Source organism: Triticum urartu, chromosome 2, assembly GCF_003073215.2.
Source record: "Triticum urartu cultivar G1812 chromosome 2, Tu2.1, whole genome shotgun sequence".
Classification (NCBI taxonomy): domain Eukaryota; kingdom Viridiplantae; phylum Streptophyta; class Magnoliopsida; order Poales; family Poaceae; genus Triticum; species Triticum urartu.
In genome coordinates, this window is record NC_053023.1 from 4,293,214 (window position 1) to 4,312,993 (window position 19,780).

The following is a 19,780-nucleotide window of genomic DNA, read 5'->3' on the forward strand; positions in this document are numbered from 1 at the left end:
GCGACTTCACATTGCAATCATGGATGACGTGCAGGTTTTAGGGTGCAAAGTGCTTTTGCTCAAGAAACGAAGCACACACATATTTGGTGAAACATTGAGCCCCTTGGCTCATCCCTACAAAGTCCACATATTTAACCTTTCATGCATTGCACAAATAACCCATCATCTATCATCGAGTACCCCGTCATCATGTTTACTCTAGGAAAACAACGAGAAGTTCCACAAAGAAGCTCAATGACATTTGACCGAACAACTGCTGGGCAGGGGGTCCGCCATGGATGGCGTCGACAAGAGGCAAAGGATACCTAGTTATGGGCGGATCCAAGGTGGGCGTCGTCATAGTTCAAGGCAGGCAGGCGTGTGAGTGGGGGCTGTGGACGTCTGACAATTGTTAATGCCTGGGCAGCGGCCAAAGAGATACAACGGCGGCGGTAGACGAGGAGTGTGCGGATGCAAATGGTGGAGCATGGACGGAGTGGAAGAAAATTGGCCTGGGTGCGAAATTTAAATGGGCCAGTGGTGTCGGAGCCCTACGGGTTGGCGGCGTGTACTCCTCCAAAGCTCCATCTTTCTGGTGTATGATAGTAATAATGCGGACTCGTGCAGACGCCTCCACAAACAAATAAAATTCGTTCGGTCAATTCGGTCCGGACGTACTCCCTCCGGTCCTTTTTAGTTTGCATATAAGATTTGACTGAAGTCAAGCCTCGTAAAGTTTGACCAACTTTACAGAAAAAGTTGTCAACATTCACAACCTGAAATCAATACCACTAGATGTGTCATGACTTAAAGTTTCATATTATATAACTTTAGCATGGAAAATGTTAATATTTTTTCATATAAATATGGTCAAACTTTGTGAAGTTTGACTTCAAAGAATTCTAATGTGAAGAGTAAAAAGGACCGGAGGGAGTACCCAAAAAAAAAATCGGTCGGACGTATACGGACGTGTCGAGGGTGGGCATTGAGATGCGTGAAACCAGAGAAGCACACATGGATACCTTTTGACCAGATGGCCGCAAATCGACACCCACACGCACGGCGCTGCGCGGCGCCGATTTCGAGACCAAGCATGCGCCTCCTATCCTATCTACTACTCCCTCCATTACAGTTTATTAGGCGCAACTCAGAGGGCTCTGGGACCTAGGTGTTTTCTAACTGGAAGGAAAAACGGAGCCAGTTAGCTGTAGATGCGCCTAATCAAATGTAAAATTGACGCATAGTACTCCCCGTCCATTAAACTGATTGCATGCACCGGTTTCCTTCTTTTCCCCCTGGCGTTTCCTACTCTGCATGCACCGGACCGAGTACTTTCCTTCCGCATGCATTTCTTCCGCGCGCGATTTCTACGCCGCGAGTTTCCTTTCGCGCGCGATTCCGCGCCTGATTTTCCTTCTGCGCCGCGCGCCGCGCGCGAGTTTCCTTCTTGGCCACCTGATTTTCCTTCTACGCCGCGTGCAGTATAAGTAGCTATGGCGATGGATGTTCACGAACAGACGGCGCTCATCTTTGGCTTCCTCCTCTTGGCCTCCTCGGTCCAATGGCACGGACGCAGCAAGATGAATCAGATCGCCGGCTTCCTCCTCTTGGCCTCCGTGGGCTGTCTAGGGTTGCTTTCCAACCGAGAGCGCAGCCGCCCGGAGGACTTCCTCCTCTTGGTCTCACCGGACGAGCGAGAGTTCCATCCATCTCCATCGGCACGGCTGGGTTCGACCATCTTCCTCCTCCAACGACTTTGCCTCGACGGCGCGTCGGCCTCGCACGCCCATCTCGCCCTCCGGCACCTAATGAGGCCGGTTCGTCGAACTGGAGTGGCTCCGTCGGCAGGGAAGGTACAGACAGCGGCGGCGGGGCCGGGATCGCAAGTTCTATGTTCGTGGGCTTCACGTTTGGCGGTGGCGGCGGGATCTCGTTTGGCGGTGGCGGCGGGATCTCGTTCGTCGGCGGGGCAGGTACAGGCAGCGGTGGCGAGTCACTAGGCTTCACGTTCAGTGCAGCCAGCACAGAAGGTAAACACTAATGTTCTACCAGCTCCTATGTTCGTCGGCGGGGCAGGTACGGCGCGTCGTACTGTGTTTGCGTTTAGTGCACTAGTGCATGCGTTTAGTACCAGCTCCATGCACTAGTGCATGCGTTTAGTACCAGCTCCAAGCACTAGTGCAGGTACGGCGCGTCGTCCTGTGTTCATGTGTTCGTCGGCGTTGCCAAAACTGCAATGTTTTAAAACTGCAGATCGTTACCAAAACTGCAGTGTTTGCTGCAGGAGTACTAAAACTGTTGTGTTCTAAAGCTGTTCTCTTCTCACGTTTGTGTTCTAAAGGAACTGGTGGACACAATGGTTTGGATGTGATGAACGGAGAGAACGCAACTGGTTCGGGCATTGGCTATCGAGGAAGTGGATACAACCCAAATTTTGCCCATGCCGACGAATACCCTCCTATTCAAGAGGCTGTACAAACCCAAAAACAACCAATCGATTTGAGTAAGCATATTTACCGCATAGTTTTGTTTCCATATTTTTTGTTTATCTAATTATTTTTCCTACGAATCTAGATGTTCTGTCGAACAAGGAGACAAGAAGACAGTACAATACAGATGACAAGCGTCACATATATGCTGAGATCATTAAACGTAATGGTACGGGTATAAGGTTGAAGCATGGTGTTTCTAAAGCTGTTGCACTAGCTTGTGATTGTCCTAGGAGGATAGTGCAAAGGGTATGGCGGGAGGCTAAAAAAGGTGGCGGCATTACTGGGGTCAAAAACAATCGGAAGCTCAAATCAGGAAGGAAGAGGATTAATTTCGACATAGATGCATTGGAGGCCATCCCACCTGGAGAGAGAACAACATTAGAACAAGTTGCTGGACATTTGAACTTGTCAACTACCACTATTTGGCGGAGGTGAGCGTTATACTATCAGATTGTTGTCAATTTTCTACATGTCAACATTCTTTTATTATATGGAGGTGAGTGTTATCAACGAGATATTTTTGATATTTTGTTGTAGGTTGAAGATGAAGGAAATTAGACGAATAACAAGTGAATTGAAGCCTTCTTTGACTGCTGCAAACGAAAGGGCTCGTGTGGAGTATGCTCTTATGCATCTTGAGCGAAGTAGCCTAACATCCCAAGGCGGTATTAATCCCACATTTAGGGCTGATATGGATGTGGTTCATATAGATGAGAAATGGTTTTATCGCACGCGGAAGACCCAGAACATGTATTTGAGTCATAGAGAGGAGGCACCACACCGGGAATGTAAACATAAAAACCACATTCAAAAAATTATGTTCTTGTCCGCAATGGCTAGACCAAGGTATGATGCTCAAGGCAATTGTGTATTTGATGGCAAGATTGGGGTTTGGGCTTACACAGAGTGGGTGCAAGCAAAAAAGAAGAGTCAAAATAGGTTGGTACTTGTTCTTGTTACTACTCCTACTTTCTGCTAAATTTTTATATGCACATTATTTACTTGTTCTTTATTTCTATATTCTTAGGTTGAGGGGATCATGGGAGTTGAAGCCGTGCGATAAAGTGGACAGGGAGAAAAGTCGGGAGTACTTAGTGAAATACGTACTGCCGGCTATAAAGGAAAAGTGGCCTGAGAGTGATAGATGGAACACCATCTACGTACAGCAGGACAATGCTAGGACTCATATAAAACCAGATGATCCACTTTTTTTGCAGGAAGCTGCAAGGGGTGGTTGGGATATTAGGATGATATACCAACCACCTAATTCTCCTGACACAAACATATTAGATCTTGGTTGGTTTGCCTCAATTCAAGCAATGTTCCATAAAAAGATGCCCAAGACTCTACCCGAGATTGTCGCAAAGGTCTTGCACCGATTTGAGTATTTTATGTTATTTGTTCAAGATATCTACTCCCATAGGTTAATGTTTTAATGTTTATGAACTGATTGAGTTTTTTAATTTAATGTGTAAATAGGTTAATCAATCCCTTGCTGAGTACCCCATCAAAAGCTTAAATAGGATCTGTGAGGTCATCAAGCGTGTATGAGAGAGATCATCAAGCACAAGGGTTCTATGCACTATGCAGTTCCTCACTTTGAAGAAAAAGGCACTAGAAGAGACAAGATGTCTCCCTGTTCGTTTGACAGTTGACAGAGAATATGTTGAGCAGGCAATTGAGCACTTGAACTCAACATGAGATGTAATGGCAGATTTTCAGTAGCACTTGAACTCAACATGAGATGTAATGGCAGATTTTCAGTAGCACTTGAACTCAACATGAGATAATACTCCTACTAGTGTTGCGAATGTACTGTTTTGAACTCAACATGAGATAATACTCCTATATGCAAGGGGCGGCCATCAGGTTCATAGATCATGCAGTAGCTTTTTTTTTTGCGCAAATCCTATGGTATACTTCATTGCTATTCCCCTTGATTACTTTGTGAATAATCCGCAGGTTCACTCATACACTTTTACATATTCTATCACCAAGATAAGCTCATAATAAGATTATATAAAACCATATTCGTACTCACTTTCTTACATAAACTTGAAGCATATAAAACCATTACAACTCACTTTATTTTCATCATCCGGCGAATCTAAACTTGACTATCCGGCACATTATGCGCTTTCTTTTCGTCCTCTAGATAGATAGATGGGTTGCGACGGCACCTTATGCATACCCCTTCTTTGTTTATCGCCACCGTAGTCGCACAATCTTTGCACCAAAAGTTGTCACACAGGCAAGGATTTCCGCAAGCCTCGCAAGAACGCAAATCTTTTGGTACCGGGAGCCTACATCCTAAGCAAAGGAATATGGAAGGCTCACCGCGGATGCCACACTTGAAGCACAAAGCCGGAATGCACACCTCGCAAGTTGATGTCGGGTTGGAGTAGGTTCTGTGTGACACATCTTGCACGAGGTTAGCGGTGCGGACGTACCTAGCCGAAATCCTTGCATCTGTAGCGTCGACATTGGCTGCACGATCCACTCTATGAAAAAGATCCTGGATGTTTTTATCAACCCTCTGAAATTCATCCTCTAGTTCTTGTACTTGGCCTTGCGTGATCTCCACATCGCCATCCACCTCGACATGGACGGCATCCACCTCGCCCTCCACCTCTCCTTCTCCATGGACGCCCTCCACCTCTCCTTCTCCATGGACGCCCTCCATCTCTCCTTCTCCATGAACCTCAACTTCCTTCTCCATTTGGCTTCCACCTCGCTGGTTCAAGGAATAGCAAAGCAAATGGCTCTTCTTTTATACACCAAGGAATGGGGATGCGGTGTGAAAAGGAGATCAAAAGCTGCTGCATGCAAATCCTTCTCCATTCACACCTCAACAAAAACTGACGTGTTCCCACTTGCATGCAGGCACCGCATGCACCAAACGCCACAATTAATTCTGTGATTAATGAAACACGCCTTAAATCTCTCCTATTCTGAAAATTCAAGGATTTGAAGATGCGCCCAACAAACAAAAATGGAGGGAGTATCCCTAGCCTAGCCGCAGGCCTCCTCCTACTCATCTCTGTCTCTCTCTCTGTCTCTCTCTGCGCCGCTCTGCTAGCTTGTCCACCTCTATCTCCATCTATCTCTATTTTTGTTGGCTTGTGTACGATTTTTCTCCGGTGCAGTTGTCATGCCATCTGATGATCTGACCATCGTCTCGATCCGCTCCTCCCTCCCTCCATGGTCAAGACCTCGCCTTGGAATGGGGACCCTCGTCGGAAAAGAAATGGACGTCCTCCATTTTTACCAAGGGATGGATGGATAGATAATTAGGCAGAGGAGGAATCTGGAGCGTCCCCTCCCTATATAAAAGGGCATCCTCCTCTCTCTCTCTCTGCCTACCAAGCAAGAGCAACACTTGTTGCCAACACAGACACCGCTCTGCCTCATCAACCGAAACAGAGCATCCAAGAAACCAGAGGAGGCAGAGAGAGGTAGAAGAAGAAGAGGATGGCGCTCCTCCTTTTGGTGCTGGTCGGTGTTTTCGTCGGCGTGGTGCTGGCGAGCAGCCTGCTGCTGCGCTGGAACGAGGTCAGGTACGGCCGGAGGAAGGAGGGCCGCTTGCCGCCGGGCACAATGGGGTGGCCGCTCTTCGGGGAGACCACCGAGTTCCTCAAGCAGGGCCCGAGCTTCATGAAGCACAGGAGCCTCAGGTACGTAGTCCTTCTGGTCGATGATATGGTTATGCATTCTTGCCTGCGTCTTCTTGCTCGGATTGACAAGCTAGCTAGCTAGCTAGTGTCTTCTGGACATGTCGCTTCGCCGGGATTCGGTGGATTTTGTTGGGGAGTACGCAGTACTACGCTGGTTGGTTGTGGGGAACTCAACCGGAGATGGATGCCGGTTGCTGTTGCCGGGTTGAGATGAATGTTGCCGCCGGCGTAGCCAGCTTTCGGTCCAATAATTGATAACCCCTCTATTTTCACAAGATTTTTTACTAGTAGTAGTAGTACTAGTACGTCTGTCTTTACGAGAATAACAAGTGTAACTCACTCACGCGAATCTATCAACGCCTGAAACGTGCCGGTTTGGCAGCAACTTTCCGGCTGTGTAAAGGAGGAGGAGCATCATTTTAGCTGCTTGTCCCCCAAAAGCTCACATAATAACACACGCTCATCACTGCTCCAGCTCCCAAAGTGCCTAACATTTGTAAATTATGTCCCTCCGCTTTCAACTTTTTCTACCAACTAGAACAATTAACATTGCTCAATCTAATCTAATCTAATCACACGCTCATTGCATGATGACACTGTTTGCTTGCTTGTTATTAAGAAGCATAATCTACTATATAGCATAATCTTTCTTCGAAACGAGGAATTAACATTAGTGTGCTCTCCTGCAGGTACGGGAGGCTGTTCCGGACGCACATCCTGGGGTGCCCCACGGTGGTGTGCATGGACCCGGAGCTCAACCGCCGCATGCTGCTGCAGGGCGAGGCCGGCGGCCTGGTCCCCGGCTACCCGCAGTCCATGCTCGACATCCTCGGCCGCAACAACATTGCCGCCGTCCACGGCCCGCTGCACCGCGTCATGCGCGGCGCCATGCTCGGCCTCGTCCGGCCCGCCGCGCTCCGCACCAGCCTCCTCCCCAAGATCGACGCCTTCATGCGCGACCACCTCCATGGATGGGCAGGCAGTGTCGTCGACGTCCAGGCAAAGACCAAGGAGGTATAGCACACAGGCCACCTGTACATCTAGCGACAGTTTTTTCCCAAGAAAAAAAGTTGACACAGTTGGGTGGAATGTCGGAGTACGTTAATGCCAGCAACTGCCTCCATGTTATTTCTCTGCCCCCCACAGATTAGTTCACTCACTGCTCTGCTCTGAAAATATTTTGCATCCGTTAATGCTACTGAGAATTTTTTGTTCAAATACATTTCGCTTGTTAACTGTTTTGCAAATACTAGCTTGGTGGACGCCAGATGTATCAGTGATAAAAATAGCCTTGTTTTAGTGACAGCATCATTCTACACATTCCAAAGTGGTTGTTGCAGAGTTTCATAGCAGAGTAGTATCTTCCTTGCAAAAACAGAGTACTTCTTGCATGGGCATGGCAACAGCAGATCCCAGAATCTTATGTCCTCATATCATACTCTATCTAACTGGCTTTCCCTTTCAGATGGCCTTGCTATCCGCACTCAGGCAGATCGCCGGCATCACCGCCGGCCCGCTCTCCGACGCCCTCAAGACGGAGCTGTACACCCTTGTCCTCGGCACAATCTCCTTGCCCATCAACCTCCCAGGGACCAGTTACTACCAAGGTTTTCAGGCAAGGAAGAAGCTCGTGTCCATTCTAGAGCAGATGATCGCGGAACGGCGATCCTCTGGTGATGCTCACGATGACATGCTGGATGCTCTCTTGAGAAGCGGTGATGACGGCACCAGGGAAAAGATTAGCGATGAGCAGATCATTGACTTGCTCATCGCCCTCATCTACTCCGGATACGAAACCATGTCGACCACTTCGATGATGGCCGTCAAGTACCTATCGGAACATCCGCGGGCCCTCGAAGAACTTAGGGTATGTACACATACTCTGCAAATCAATTTTGGTTCCATGGTAAAGATCATGTACTTCTAGAGTTTATTGATGGTCTTGACACTTTTGAATGCAGAGAGAGCATCTTGATATCAGGAAGGGAAAATCTCCGGAGGAAGCCATCAGCTACGATGATTTCAAGTCCATGGCCTTCACTCGAGCTGTAAGTAGGAGATCGGACACAAAAGATGAAGTCAGAGTAGTAGTATAGTATGAGTATAATCATGATGTACTTATGGACACCTGTATGCAGGTCATTTTTGAGACGCTAAGATTAGCCACAGTTGTGAATGGACTGCTGAGGAGAACTACCCAGGATATAGAAATGAATGGTGAGTTATGGTTGGAAATTACAATGCCACTAAAGCATTTTCTAGGAAAAATAATAGGTCTGTTCTAATGTGGTGTACTATCAATTTTTTCCAGGGTATGTCATTCCAAAAGGCTGGAGAATCTATGTTTACACAAGGGAGATAAACTATGATCCGTTCATGTATCCTGACTCGATGACCTTCAATCCGTGGAGATGGCTGGTAAGTAGAAGAGCGGAAAATATTAATTACCACAGCAGAGGAAGTTCTAACCTTTTTTTGCCTACTAAAAATGTTCAGGAGAAGAACATGGAATCGCACCCGCACTTCATGTTGTTCGGAGGGGGCGGCCGGATGTGCCCCGGGAAGGAGGTGGGAACGGTGGAGATCACGACTTTCCTCCACTATTTCGTGACCCGATACAGGTATGTTCAACCTCTCATTAATCCACGTTGATCCGATTGCTAAGGGCAGCTCCAGCGTTATTTTTTACTAACAACAGATGCTTGCATTTGGTTTGATGTTGCAGATGGGAGGAAGAAGGCAAGAACACAATCTTGAAATTCCCCCGGGTGGAAGCTCCCAACGGGCTGCATATCCGAGTTCAAGATTACTGAACTCTTCCAACAAACATTTTGCAGAGTTAAGATAGATATGACAAAGACAAAGATCGATGAGAGCGCGATTCTGCGCGGATGATTAGATTAGATCTTTGATGCCTGTAAAAACATAGGAACATTGCGATAGTATAGATGTTACAGGTTCACTAGGTAGCCGGGGTAAAAGGCAACAAGATGCTCCTGTGTTATTTTGGTCTACCAATTCCGAAATGGACAAAGGCGTATGATGTGGATAGCTTCAGCTCTCTTTTTCTTGTCGAACCACACATGCAGCAGAGTTGCATGTCAAATGATAGATAGATAAAATGGATGCTAATTAACAATATGAGTGTAAAGAAGAAATATGCAGTAAAATGAAGGAAGTAGAGTCTCGGATACAATTTTTGAACTCATCAGGGAGGCGTTGTCCTTTTGCGGAGGGAGTTGCTCTGCTCCGTTGGCGTAGTCATGGTCACTGACAAGAGAGCATGCTCTCTCTTCACCATACCATCACTACAACGAGGCGTACCGTCATGGGGCGCCGTCTTCCTAAACACATGCGGGACAAGCGAATGTGGTCGTGAGAAGTAAATTGCGCAGAAGTACCACAATTAGGGTATTGGAAACAGATTGGTACCAAGATTGATAATTTTTACATGTCAGTACCAAGATTGGGACGAGCTGTTGCAAAAAAGACTAAAAGTGTGTTTTATACGTATTGACAGGGAATCTCACCGGTTGGGCCCGCCCGTCAGGCGCCACGCTGGCCAGTGTGCGCGTGCCCGCGTGCTGACTGCGCGCTGACTAGGACGAGGCCGGCTCGCACCATTTTGGTCGCGCCTGTATGACCGAGCCAGACCCCGACCCCGCTCTGCCCTCTTCCTTCTCCTTGCACCCTCGCCGGCGGCTGCCTCCCCGCCCGCCCCGCCGCCCGCCACACCACGCCGCCGTAGCCATGGATAGAAGTGCTTAGGCGCTGTCACCTCCCCCGCGGCTGCTCCTCCTTCACGCCCTCCTCTCCCCCGCGGCTGCTGTGCCCTGGCGACGATGGCCTCGGCGACTCCGGCAGGCGGCGATGGCCGGGGCGATGCGAGCGGCGGCGACCTCCCGCGCTTAGGCCTCGATGGCAGTGGCGGCTACTCCAGCTCGGAGTACAGTAGCGAGGACGAAGATTTTGCGGAGCCGGCGTTGTCGATGGAGCAGAGGCTGGGATTGGCGCGAATTTGGGTGGCCAACCCTAGCACCGCCCGTCACTGGACTCATGGCTTCGGTGGTGTTCTGTAAGTGCTCCACTGTTCCATTCTTCCTCACTGAAATTGGGGATTAGTGTTAGGGTTTACTGCCGGCATGTTTAGCGCTCTAATTGCTAGTCCTAACTAGAGCAGAGAAGTATAGTGGATTACATGAGTCCTAACTAGAGCAGAGCAGCATTATGTGTTACCTAACTGGAGCAGAGCAGAGCAGCATTAGTGGATTACATTGTTATTTCTTAGTCCAAATTGTCAGAGCAGCATTAGGTGTTACCTAGCTAGAGCAGAGCAGAGCAGAGAAGCATAGTGGATTAAATGAGTCCTAACTAGAGCAGAGCACCATTAGTGGACAATTCTGTTAACTACTTATCTGAAAATACAAAACATCATTTTGCTGTGAGTTAAGTACCCACTCTGTAATTAGGGTTGCATTGAGATAGTTGTTTATATTGTTTGATTTTGTAGCAATTGTTTAGTTTATTCATATTGTAAGGGTAAATAAAAGCTTTGTTTATATGTTAACTTAAACAAAGCTTTGTTTATATGTTAACTTGTTTATATGTTAACTTAAACAAAGGTTTGTTTATATGTTAGCCTATCTGTTAAGTAAAATTGTTTATTAACCAATTTTGTCTGTTATTTCATTTTGCAGTCTGTATGATGACATTTTGGCTGTTAGGTTCCATTTCGATGCTTCAGAAATGTTTGAGCTGAAGCTCTGCAGTTCAGATGTAACATACCTAAATATGATTGCAGTGATGGAAACCCAAGGATTTAGTGAATATGATCTGCTGTTTCACATTGAGAATCCAGATTTAGGGGAGAAAGGATTGGAAATGGTAAAGAGTAATGCTGAGTTGCAACTAGTAAAGAGGCAGGTTGAGGAGTGTAAGGTTCTAAAATTGCTAGTGAGGGCATGTCCACCTCCTTGCAGCCAGTTTGAGAGGCAAGAATTATCCACTGTTGTGTATGAAGAGCCTGTGTTATATGATCTCAGTGAGCCACCCATCTATGTTGTTGATGAAGGAGTTGCCTTTGAAAGTCAGAGTAGCAGCTGCAGTGTAGCTCATGGTACTGGTGTTTGCACACAAGAGAGCAAGAATGTAAAAGGAAAACTGAAAGCTGTTTTAGAAATAGAAGAAGAGGGATATGATGGCAGTGGTGGTTCTGATTGTGAAGGTGAAGATGATAGTGATGTAAACCCTTTTTATATGGGTGATGCTAATGACATAGAGATGGATGAGGGAAAGAAACAGAGAGAGTATGATGAAATATAAGAGGAAGAAACAGATGATGAAGAATCTGAGGAGGAGGAAGTGGTGCATTATGAGGGTGACACAGAGGTTGAGGAACCTTTTCAAATGGATGAAGATGACAAAGTTGTTTCACAGGATGAAGAAACTGTAATTGTACATGAAGAGAAGAAGAAGAAGAAGAAACAGAAGCTTCCAGTTAGGAAAGGGCCTACAACAAGGACACATTCAAGTGTAGTTCAAGAGGAGGAACCTGATTTCAAACCTTCATCTGATGAAGAAGAGAAAGGATTGTTGAAGGAGGCTGATGATGATGGTTATGAGCCATTGTCATTTGTGCTGCCAAAGAAAAGGAAGAGCAGGGCAAAGCAGAGGCCTCCTAGAAAATGGTACAATGAGAAAATGGAGGCACCACATGAGCAATTATGTCTAAAGATGTGTTTCAAGGATCAACATCAATTCAGAGAGGCTTTGTTGAACTTACACATCACTCAAGGCAGAAACTTCAAATATCATAGGAACTCAGATCAAAGAATAATTGTACAATGCAACCAAAAACATTGCAACTTCTTTATGGTGGCAGCAGTTATAAAAGGTGAAACTACTTTTGTATTTAGGAAGATGAGAATTAAGCACACTTGCCTTATTAGTACAGAGACAACAAGGGTAAGTGCCAAGTGGCTTGCACAGAAGTATGAGTCACTGTTCAAATCTGATCTAACAACTGGCATCCAGACTTTGATTGATGCCTGCATGGAGAAGTATGGTGTGGATGTGCCCAATTCAATGGCATATAGGGCAAAGAACCTAGCTATTGATGCTGTGCTAGGAGACCACAAGGGTGGCACGGGGTCGACGAAACCACCTAAAGCCATCATTTTGGGTTTTAGTGGCTCGGGATCAACGAAACCACCTAAAGCCATTAACTTTGGTCTAGGGTGGCTCGGGGTCGACGGAGCCACCTAAAGCCATCAACTAGGGTCTAGGGTGGCTCGGGGTCGACGGAACCACCTAAAGCCATCATTTTGGGTTTTGGTGGCTCGGGATCGACGAAACCACCTAAAACCATCAACTTTGGTCTAGGGTGGCTCGGGGTCGACAGAACCACCTAAAGCCGTCATTTTGGGTTTTGGTGGCTCCGGATCGACGAAACCACCCAAAGCCATCAACTTTGGTCTAGGGTGGCTCGGGGTCGACGGAACCACCTAAAGCCATCATCTAGGGTCTAGGGTGGCTCGGGGTCGACGAAACCACCTAAAGCCATAATTTTGGGTTTTGGTGGCTCGGGATCGACGGAACCACCTAAAGCCATCAACTTTGGTCTAGGGTGGCTCGGGGTCGACGGAACCACCTAAAGCCATCAACTTTGGTCTAGGGTGGCTTGGGGTCGACGAAACCACCTAAAGCCATCATTTTGGGTTTTAGTGGCTCGGGATCGACGGAACCACCTAAAGCCATCAACTTTGGTCTAGGGTGGCTCGGGGTCGACGGAACCACCTAAAGCCATCATTTTGGGTTTTGGTGGCTCGGGGTCGACGGAAGAAAGGGATCAGTTGAACAAAGAGATTAAAAAGCTAGAATGGTAGATCCAGGATTTATTTCATTAAGTTACTGAATACATTGCATACACTGCATCACATAGCATAGAAGAAGGAGGAACTAGGATTTATTACATTGCATGCATCAACTGATCCAAGGGGGAATGCATGTAGATAGCAAGGAGGATCTAGATACTGCATCACATAACAGCTCATTCATCTGGATACAGAATTCTACTCCACCTCATCCTAGTGACCCGAAAGGGATGAAAATTTGCTCTCCTCCTTGCCCAGTGGATGACATCATCATCACTAGGGTTTGAGCCAAGGGGGAATGCCTCCACGAACTGCTCCATGTCCTTGCGGTTGCGTGCTGCAAGGATCCGCTGAGCTAGGTGCCTTCTCTCCCTCCTTCTTGCCTCTCTGCACCTGGCTACCCTTGGCACCTGTTCTTCTTCATCGACGACCTCTCCAAGATCCATCTCTATCTCTCCTAGGGTTTTCTCTGGCGGCTAGGGGGAGGACAAAGGATTGTCGCTGTTGTTTGTGGCAATTGGGGGTGCTTTATATAGTAGAAATGGTGGCTAGTAGGTAGGCAGTAGATTTATGGTGGCTGGTAGGTAGGCAGTAGATTTATGGTGGTAGGTAGGCCCAATATTAGAGTCAAATATTAGTTTCAAAACTAATAAAGAAGCCCATTATTAGGCCCACATTTTGTTCATTGAAATTTAACTGATAATATTAAAATTCAGTTAACAATATGTCATCATTTTCAGTCTAACATTGAAAGCAAACGATACTAACTGGAGTTCAACACATTATAGGAATACACAACCATTGTTCACATTATATAGTGGAGTTCAAATGCACAATCCATCCTTTTCTCACAAAAGGATGAATATAGCATAACTACTAGGTACATAAACAGCCAGAGTTCACAATTAGTACTACAACCATACATTACACAACCATAATTCTAAGTTACTAGGTCATTGTACAACCATCCTTCCCAAAAGGTCTGCAATGCCCACTAATCTCAATTCATCTTGTTCAGTTCTGCAAGATGGCCTGGATCCCCTTGATCTTCTCCTTCAGCTTCTCCTCTGCCTTCATGAGCTCAGTAATTTTAAACTCTTGCATCTGCTTCTCTTCATTATGGTTTTCCTTGAGCTTCAGCAGATCAGCAACCTGGAACTTCAACTCTAGCTTCTCTTGGGTGAGCTTCTCCTCAAACTTTGTGAACTCTGCATTCTTCAACTCCAAATTCATCCTAGCCTCACTCATCAATTCCTTCTCTTTCATATTCTTCAACTTCAGGTTTTGGATGATAGTTGCTTGAGCACTTGTCAGGTTGCACAGGAGTTCATACTTCTGTTGAAGCTTCTCTATAGCTGCATCTTTCTTTGCCATTTCTGCATTCATACCAGCCACCAATTCAGCTCTCCATTGGTGCTGATATGTGATAGCAGACTGCAGATAACGGAAATCCACAACCCTATCCTGATGAAAGTCCACAAGTTGATGCACATCTTTCACTAACTTGTAATAGTCTGCATCCAGCTTGTTCTTTTCTTCTGTCAAATGATGAATAGTTAAAGCACTTTCAAGATTATCACTCACCCTAGCAGACTTGCTCTCTTCAACCATTGACCAAAGCTTCAGCAATGCATTCTCCATTGTTGGGGCCCACTGCTCATCAACCCACTGAACAAACCCACAATTCTGACCTTCCTGGAAAAATTAGAAGGGCAAAATTTAGTACAATACAACTACTAAGAGTACAAAGCAACAGTTAGTTCATGGCAGTACCTAATGTTGGCACTGACATAAACTGATTTTGCACAGCCATTTGCTAAGAAACAGGAGCACATTGTAAAATAAATTGATGTAATCCTACAATGGATGATCAATATATTTACCAGGTAGCAGAGTAACACTCCATTCAACTTAGAAGTTGCTAAGCAGCCATGTGCTAAGCAACAACACTTGCTAAGAATTGACCATTAATATAATGGAATCCTAACAGTAATTAGCAATACAATGTGAACTACTTTGCCCAGCTAAATACACTAAACTAGCCTGTAGCAACAAACTAGCTAATGAGACTACCTACTGTCAGCAGTAAGCAATAGTTACTAAATGCCTCCACTGAACTTAATATTGAGCAACACTGCATTTGGAAAGAAGTGTAAATAAATAGCATGTGCACACAACAGGAGCATATATTTTAGTAGAAATGCATTCCACTGAACTTAATAATGAGCATTCACACAATGAGCACTACAGTAGGGCACATATGACTAACAAATTGAGCATGCACATAACTGAATCACAGGTGACAAACAAGAATCTGCCACTTTCAATGAACACATCCAGTGCTAATCACCAAGGCAAGAAAAATACTAGCTGTGCACATGCTAAGAACCTTCTCCCAGTCATTGTTCCTTCAAACACAACAAGCCTCCTTGATGGCTTCCCATGCTTCTCGCAGAACGCCATCAGATCTAGCTCAAGGCCCTTGTAATCCAGGTCCTCAAGTGAGAAAGGCACCTACACAGTCAAAAGCACAGCATGAGGACACAACAAATCAAACGAAATCCTCACAACAAAGACCACCTACACACAAAAATTCCCAAATTTCCTAAACCTAACCCTAACCCTAACCCTAGCTCCAATGGAGTAACTTACCTGGTTCAGCCCATCGGTGGAGGATTCGGAGTGCATGCACGGGAGGCTTGAGTTGTCATCGCTGCTCTCGTCTTCCAAAACCATGGCTGCGGCATCGTCGTGTGGCGGCCAGCGGGGGTGGACGCAGACGGCGGCAAGGCAGAGAGAAGGAAGAAGAGGGCAGAGCAGAGCAGGGGGAATGAGCCGGACTATATCCTTTGGCCGGACTGTTGGACTATGAAGATACGAGATTGAAGACTTCGTCCCGTGTCCGGATGGGACTCTACTTGGCGTGGAAGGCAAGCTAGGCAATACGGATATGGATATCTCCTTCTTTGTAACCGACCTTGTGTAACCCTAGCTGTCGGTGTCAAAACCGGCAGATCTTGGGTAGGGGGTCCCGAACTGTGTGTCTAGGCGGATGGTAACAGGAGGTAAAACCCTACGTCCTGCTTGATTAATATTGATGATATGGGTAGTACAAGAGTAGATCTACCACGAGATCAGAGAGGCTAAGCCCTAGAAGCTAGCCTATGGTATGATTGTATGTTGTCCTACGGACTAAAACCCTTCGGTTTATATAGACACCAAAGGGGCTAGGGTTACACAAGGTCGGTTACAAAGGATGAGATATACATATCCGTATTGCCTAGCTTGCCTTCCACGCCAAGCAGAGTCCCATCCGGACACGAGACGAAGTCTTCAATCTTGTATCTTCATAGTCCAATAGTCCGGCCAAAGGATATAGTCCGGCTTTCTGATTACCCCCTAATCCAGGACTCCCTCAGTAGCCCCCGAACCAGGCTTCAATGACGATGAGTCTGGCGCGCAGTATTGTCTTCGGCATTGCAAGGCGGGTTCTTCTCCATCTTCCGAACGTTTGTAAAGCAGTGTCCGGTCCCATAAATGTTTGGACCTCTTGGCTTCTGTGCCTAATAAGGGCTTTCTCCCACACTTCGAATGAATATGAGGCGCCAGGGCATTTTTACATTCGTCCCCTTAGCCAGATAAATAAATTGTCTATTAAAGGGATGGGGATCCTTAGATCCGATCCATACCATCCTCCCCCAGCGAGAGTCCATCAGAGCGCGTCCCGAAAAGATCCATTCCAGCATGACCGACCTCCGCAGCTCCTCCTCCCGCCCCCGAAGCCCTAAGCCCGGTGATTGGGAGAGGTGTTCAGTCCCACACAGTCGTTTAGTCGAACTGCAGACTAAGGGATTTCTCCCTCCGGCGTGCATGGTGTCCGTTCGAGCCGGGCTCGCCACCTACAATGGTGGGGAACAAGCGGAGAGCTTTCCCTGTCCCACTATGGGGGAACGGGTCTGCCTTGTTCCTTATTTACTAAGGGGACTCGGATTTCCAATTCATCCGTTCCTCTGCGGGCTCCTGGAGTTCTACGGCCTCCAATTACACAATTTCACCCCTGCCTCCCTTCTACACATCGCCGGCTATGTTGCTCTCTGCGAGTTGTTCCTGGGCTGCGAGGCTCACTTCGAGCTGTGGAAAAGGCTATTTTGCCTCGCCCCTCGCACACAGAGGGGGTCACTTTATCAAGTGGGCGGAGCCAAAATATGGCGCATCGCCGATACCGGATACCTGTCCGGTACCCCGAAGAAGTCGTCCGAAGACTGGCCTTCAGAATGGTTTTATATGGAGGACGTCCCCTTCCGGACCCTGTTCGGCGGGGTCTTCCTGAGTTCAACACTGCTCCTCTGAAGAAACGCCGAAGTTGGCGCCGACGGAGCCCCCAGCGGAAGACAATGGAGAAGTCCTCTATCTGATGAACCGGATTAAAGCACTGGCTCGATGAGGACTGACAATAATCGAAGTTATGTTGATTTGCATAATGCGGGGAGTGCATCCACTTCAATATCGTGGGCACCCCTTGTGGTGTTATAACGGGGCGGATGACGCCACCCGCTGCGGGCGTAAGGGTCCAGACAATGCTGCCCCTCTAGCGAAAATTCTGTCCAAACTATTCAAGGGTGAGGAAGAGGAGTTCACCCGCATCAAGCCACGGGATGGATTCTCCATGTACAATCCTCCAAGCTGGGTAAGTTATATCTCCCTGCTCCCATTTTTCCCGCATTCTTTGTTCTAAGTATTCACCTTGCCACTTTGCGACAGGAACTGCGAAAAGCCATAAAGGAGGTCAGCAGCCCTTCTCCACAACTAGAGGACCCCGACCGGGCCCTCGACTTCGGACTTGAAGAAGATTCGGTTATATTCATGGAGCTGATAGACCGGCAGTTCTATCAGTTAAGCTGCGACGATGCCATGGTGGCCATTACGGCCGATTATCCCGGACTGCTCCCTGCATCGCAAGTAAGAAAAACCAAAAATCCCAACTCCAAAACTAGGATCCCCTTCTATGCACTTCACCCACCATATACACATGGCGTTTTTATAGGGAAGGCATTCGGGACGCCCTGCCGAACCCGCAGCAACGCGCCAACAGGAGGCACCGAGGTCGGGTAGGCCAAAAAGGAAGGCGGTCAGGACGGAGACGCCGGCGCAAAGGTATAACAAACCCCGCTCCGTGGTTGTCGTCTTTCTCGAAATGTAATGACGCCCGTGTTCCTTTAACAGAAAAAACGCTCGCCGGAATATGTCCGGCGATGTTGCCAATCACGCTTCCACCAGTCGGGCGCCAAGACCGGACATGGAGGCAGAAGCTGATATGGGGCAGGCACCGGATAATCCCCCTACAGAGGATGCGGATAGATTATCCGCTACAAACTCAGAAGTGGAAAGATCCATGAATCATAGGCGCCGCCGGGTCGTACTCCGTGACGCTTGTTTCTCACCAGAGGCGCTTGATGCCTTCAATTTCGGAGAGGCGTACCTCCGTGCTGCTCAAGATGGTCTAGCCAGAGCCACGGATCAGTATGTAAAGGATGTACGTGTGAGTAAATCTGGTGATTTATATGTATCAGAAGCCCCTGAGACTTGAAACAGTTAGCAGAACTGATTTAAGGATCATCTGTTGGGGAACGTAGTAATTTCAAAATTTTCCTACGCACACGCAAGATCATGGTGATGCATAGCAACGAGGGGAGAGTGTGATCTACGTACCCTTGTAGATCGACAACGGAAGCGTTTGGTTGATGTAGTCGTACGTCTTCACGGCCCGACCGATCAAGCACCGAAACTACGGCACCTCCGAGTTTTAGCACACGTTCAGCTCGATGACGATCCCCGGACTCCGATCCAGCAAAGTGTCGGGGAAGAGTTCCATTAGCACGACGGCGTGGTGACGATCTTGATGTACTACTGTCGCAGGGCTTCGCCTAAGCACCGCTACAATATTATCGAGGACTATGGTGGCAGGGGGCGCCGCACACGGCTAAGAATAAGATCACGTGGATCAACTTGTGTGTCTCTGGGGTTCCCCTGCCTCCGTATATAAAGGATCAAGGGGGGGGGGGGTGCGGCCGGCCTAGGAGAGGCGCGCTAGGAGGAGTCCTACTCCCTCTGGGAGTAGGATTCCCCCCCAATCCTAGTTGGAATAGGATTCGCGGAGGGGGGAAAAGAGAGAGGGGGGCCGGCCCCCTCTCCTTGTCCTATTCGGACCAAGGGAGGGGAGGGGAGAGCATCCCATCTTGGGCTGCCCCTTCTCTTTTCCACTAAGGCCCACTAAGGCCCATATAGCTCCCGGGAGGTTCCGGTAACCTCCCGGTACACCGGTAAAATCCCGATTTCACCCGGAACACTTCCGATATCCAAACATAGGCTTCGAATATATCAATCTTTATGTCTCGACCATTTCGAGACTCCTCGTCATGTCCGTGATCACATCCGGGACTCCGAACAACCTTCGGTACATCAAAACGTATAAACTCATAATATAACTGTCATCGAAACCTTAGGCGTGCGGACCCTACGGGTTCGAGAACAATGTAGACATGACCGAGACACGTCTCCGGTCAATAACCAATAGCGGGACCTGGATGCCCATATTGGCTCCTACATATTCTACGAAGATCTTTATCGGTCAGACCGCATAACAACATACGTTGTTCCCTTTGTCATCGGTATGTTACTTGCCCGAGATTCGATCGTCGGTATCCAATACCTAGTTCAATCTCGTTACCGGCAAGTCTCTTTACTCGTTCCATAATACATCATC

The 19,780-nt window shown here is 47.5% G+C and overlaps 1 protein-coding gene across 1 annotated transcript; it reads left to right on the forward strand.

Annotated features, from left to right (window-relative positions):
* The first annotated feature begins 5,803 nt into the window (after positions 1–5,803).
* Positions 5,804–9,196, forward strand: LOC125540569 (cytochrome P450 85A1-like). Its single transcript, XM_048704180.1, has 8 exons — positions 5,804–6,145; positions 6,835–7,159; positions 7,611–8,012; positions 8,107–8,193; positions 8,284–8,362; positions 8,457–8,563; positions 8,642–8,766; positions 8,871–9,196. Exons 1-8 carry the CDS (start codon positions 5,943–5,945, stop codon positions 8,956–8,958), a joined length of 1,416 nt encoding a protein of 471 aa, XP_048560137.1. The 5' UTR covers positions 5,804–5,942; the 3' UTR covers positions 8,959–9,196.
* The last annotated feature ends 10,584 nt before the right edge of the window (positions 9,197–19,780 follow it).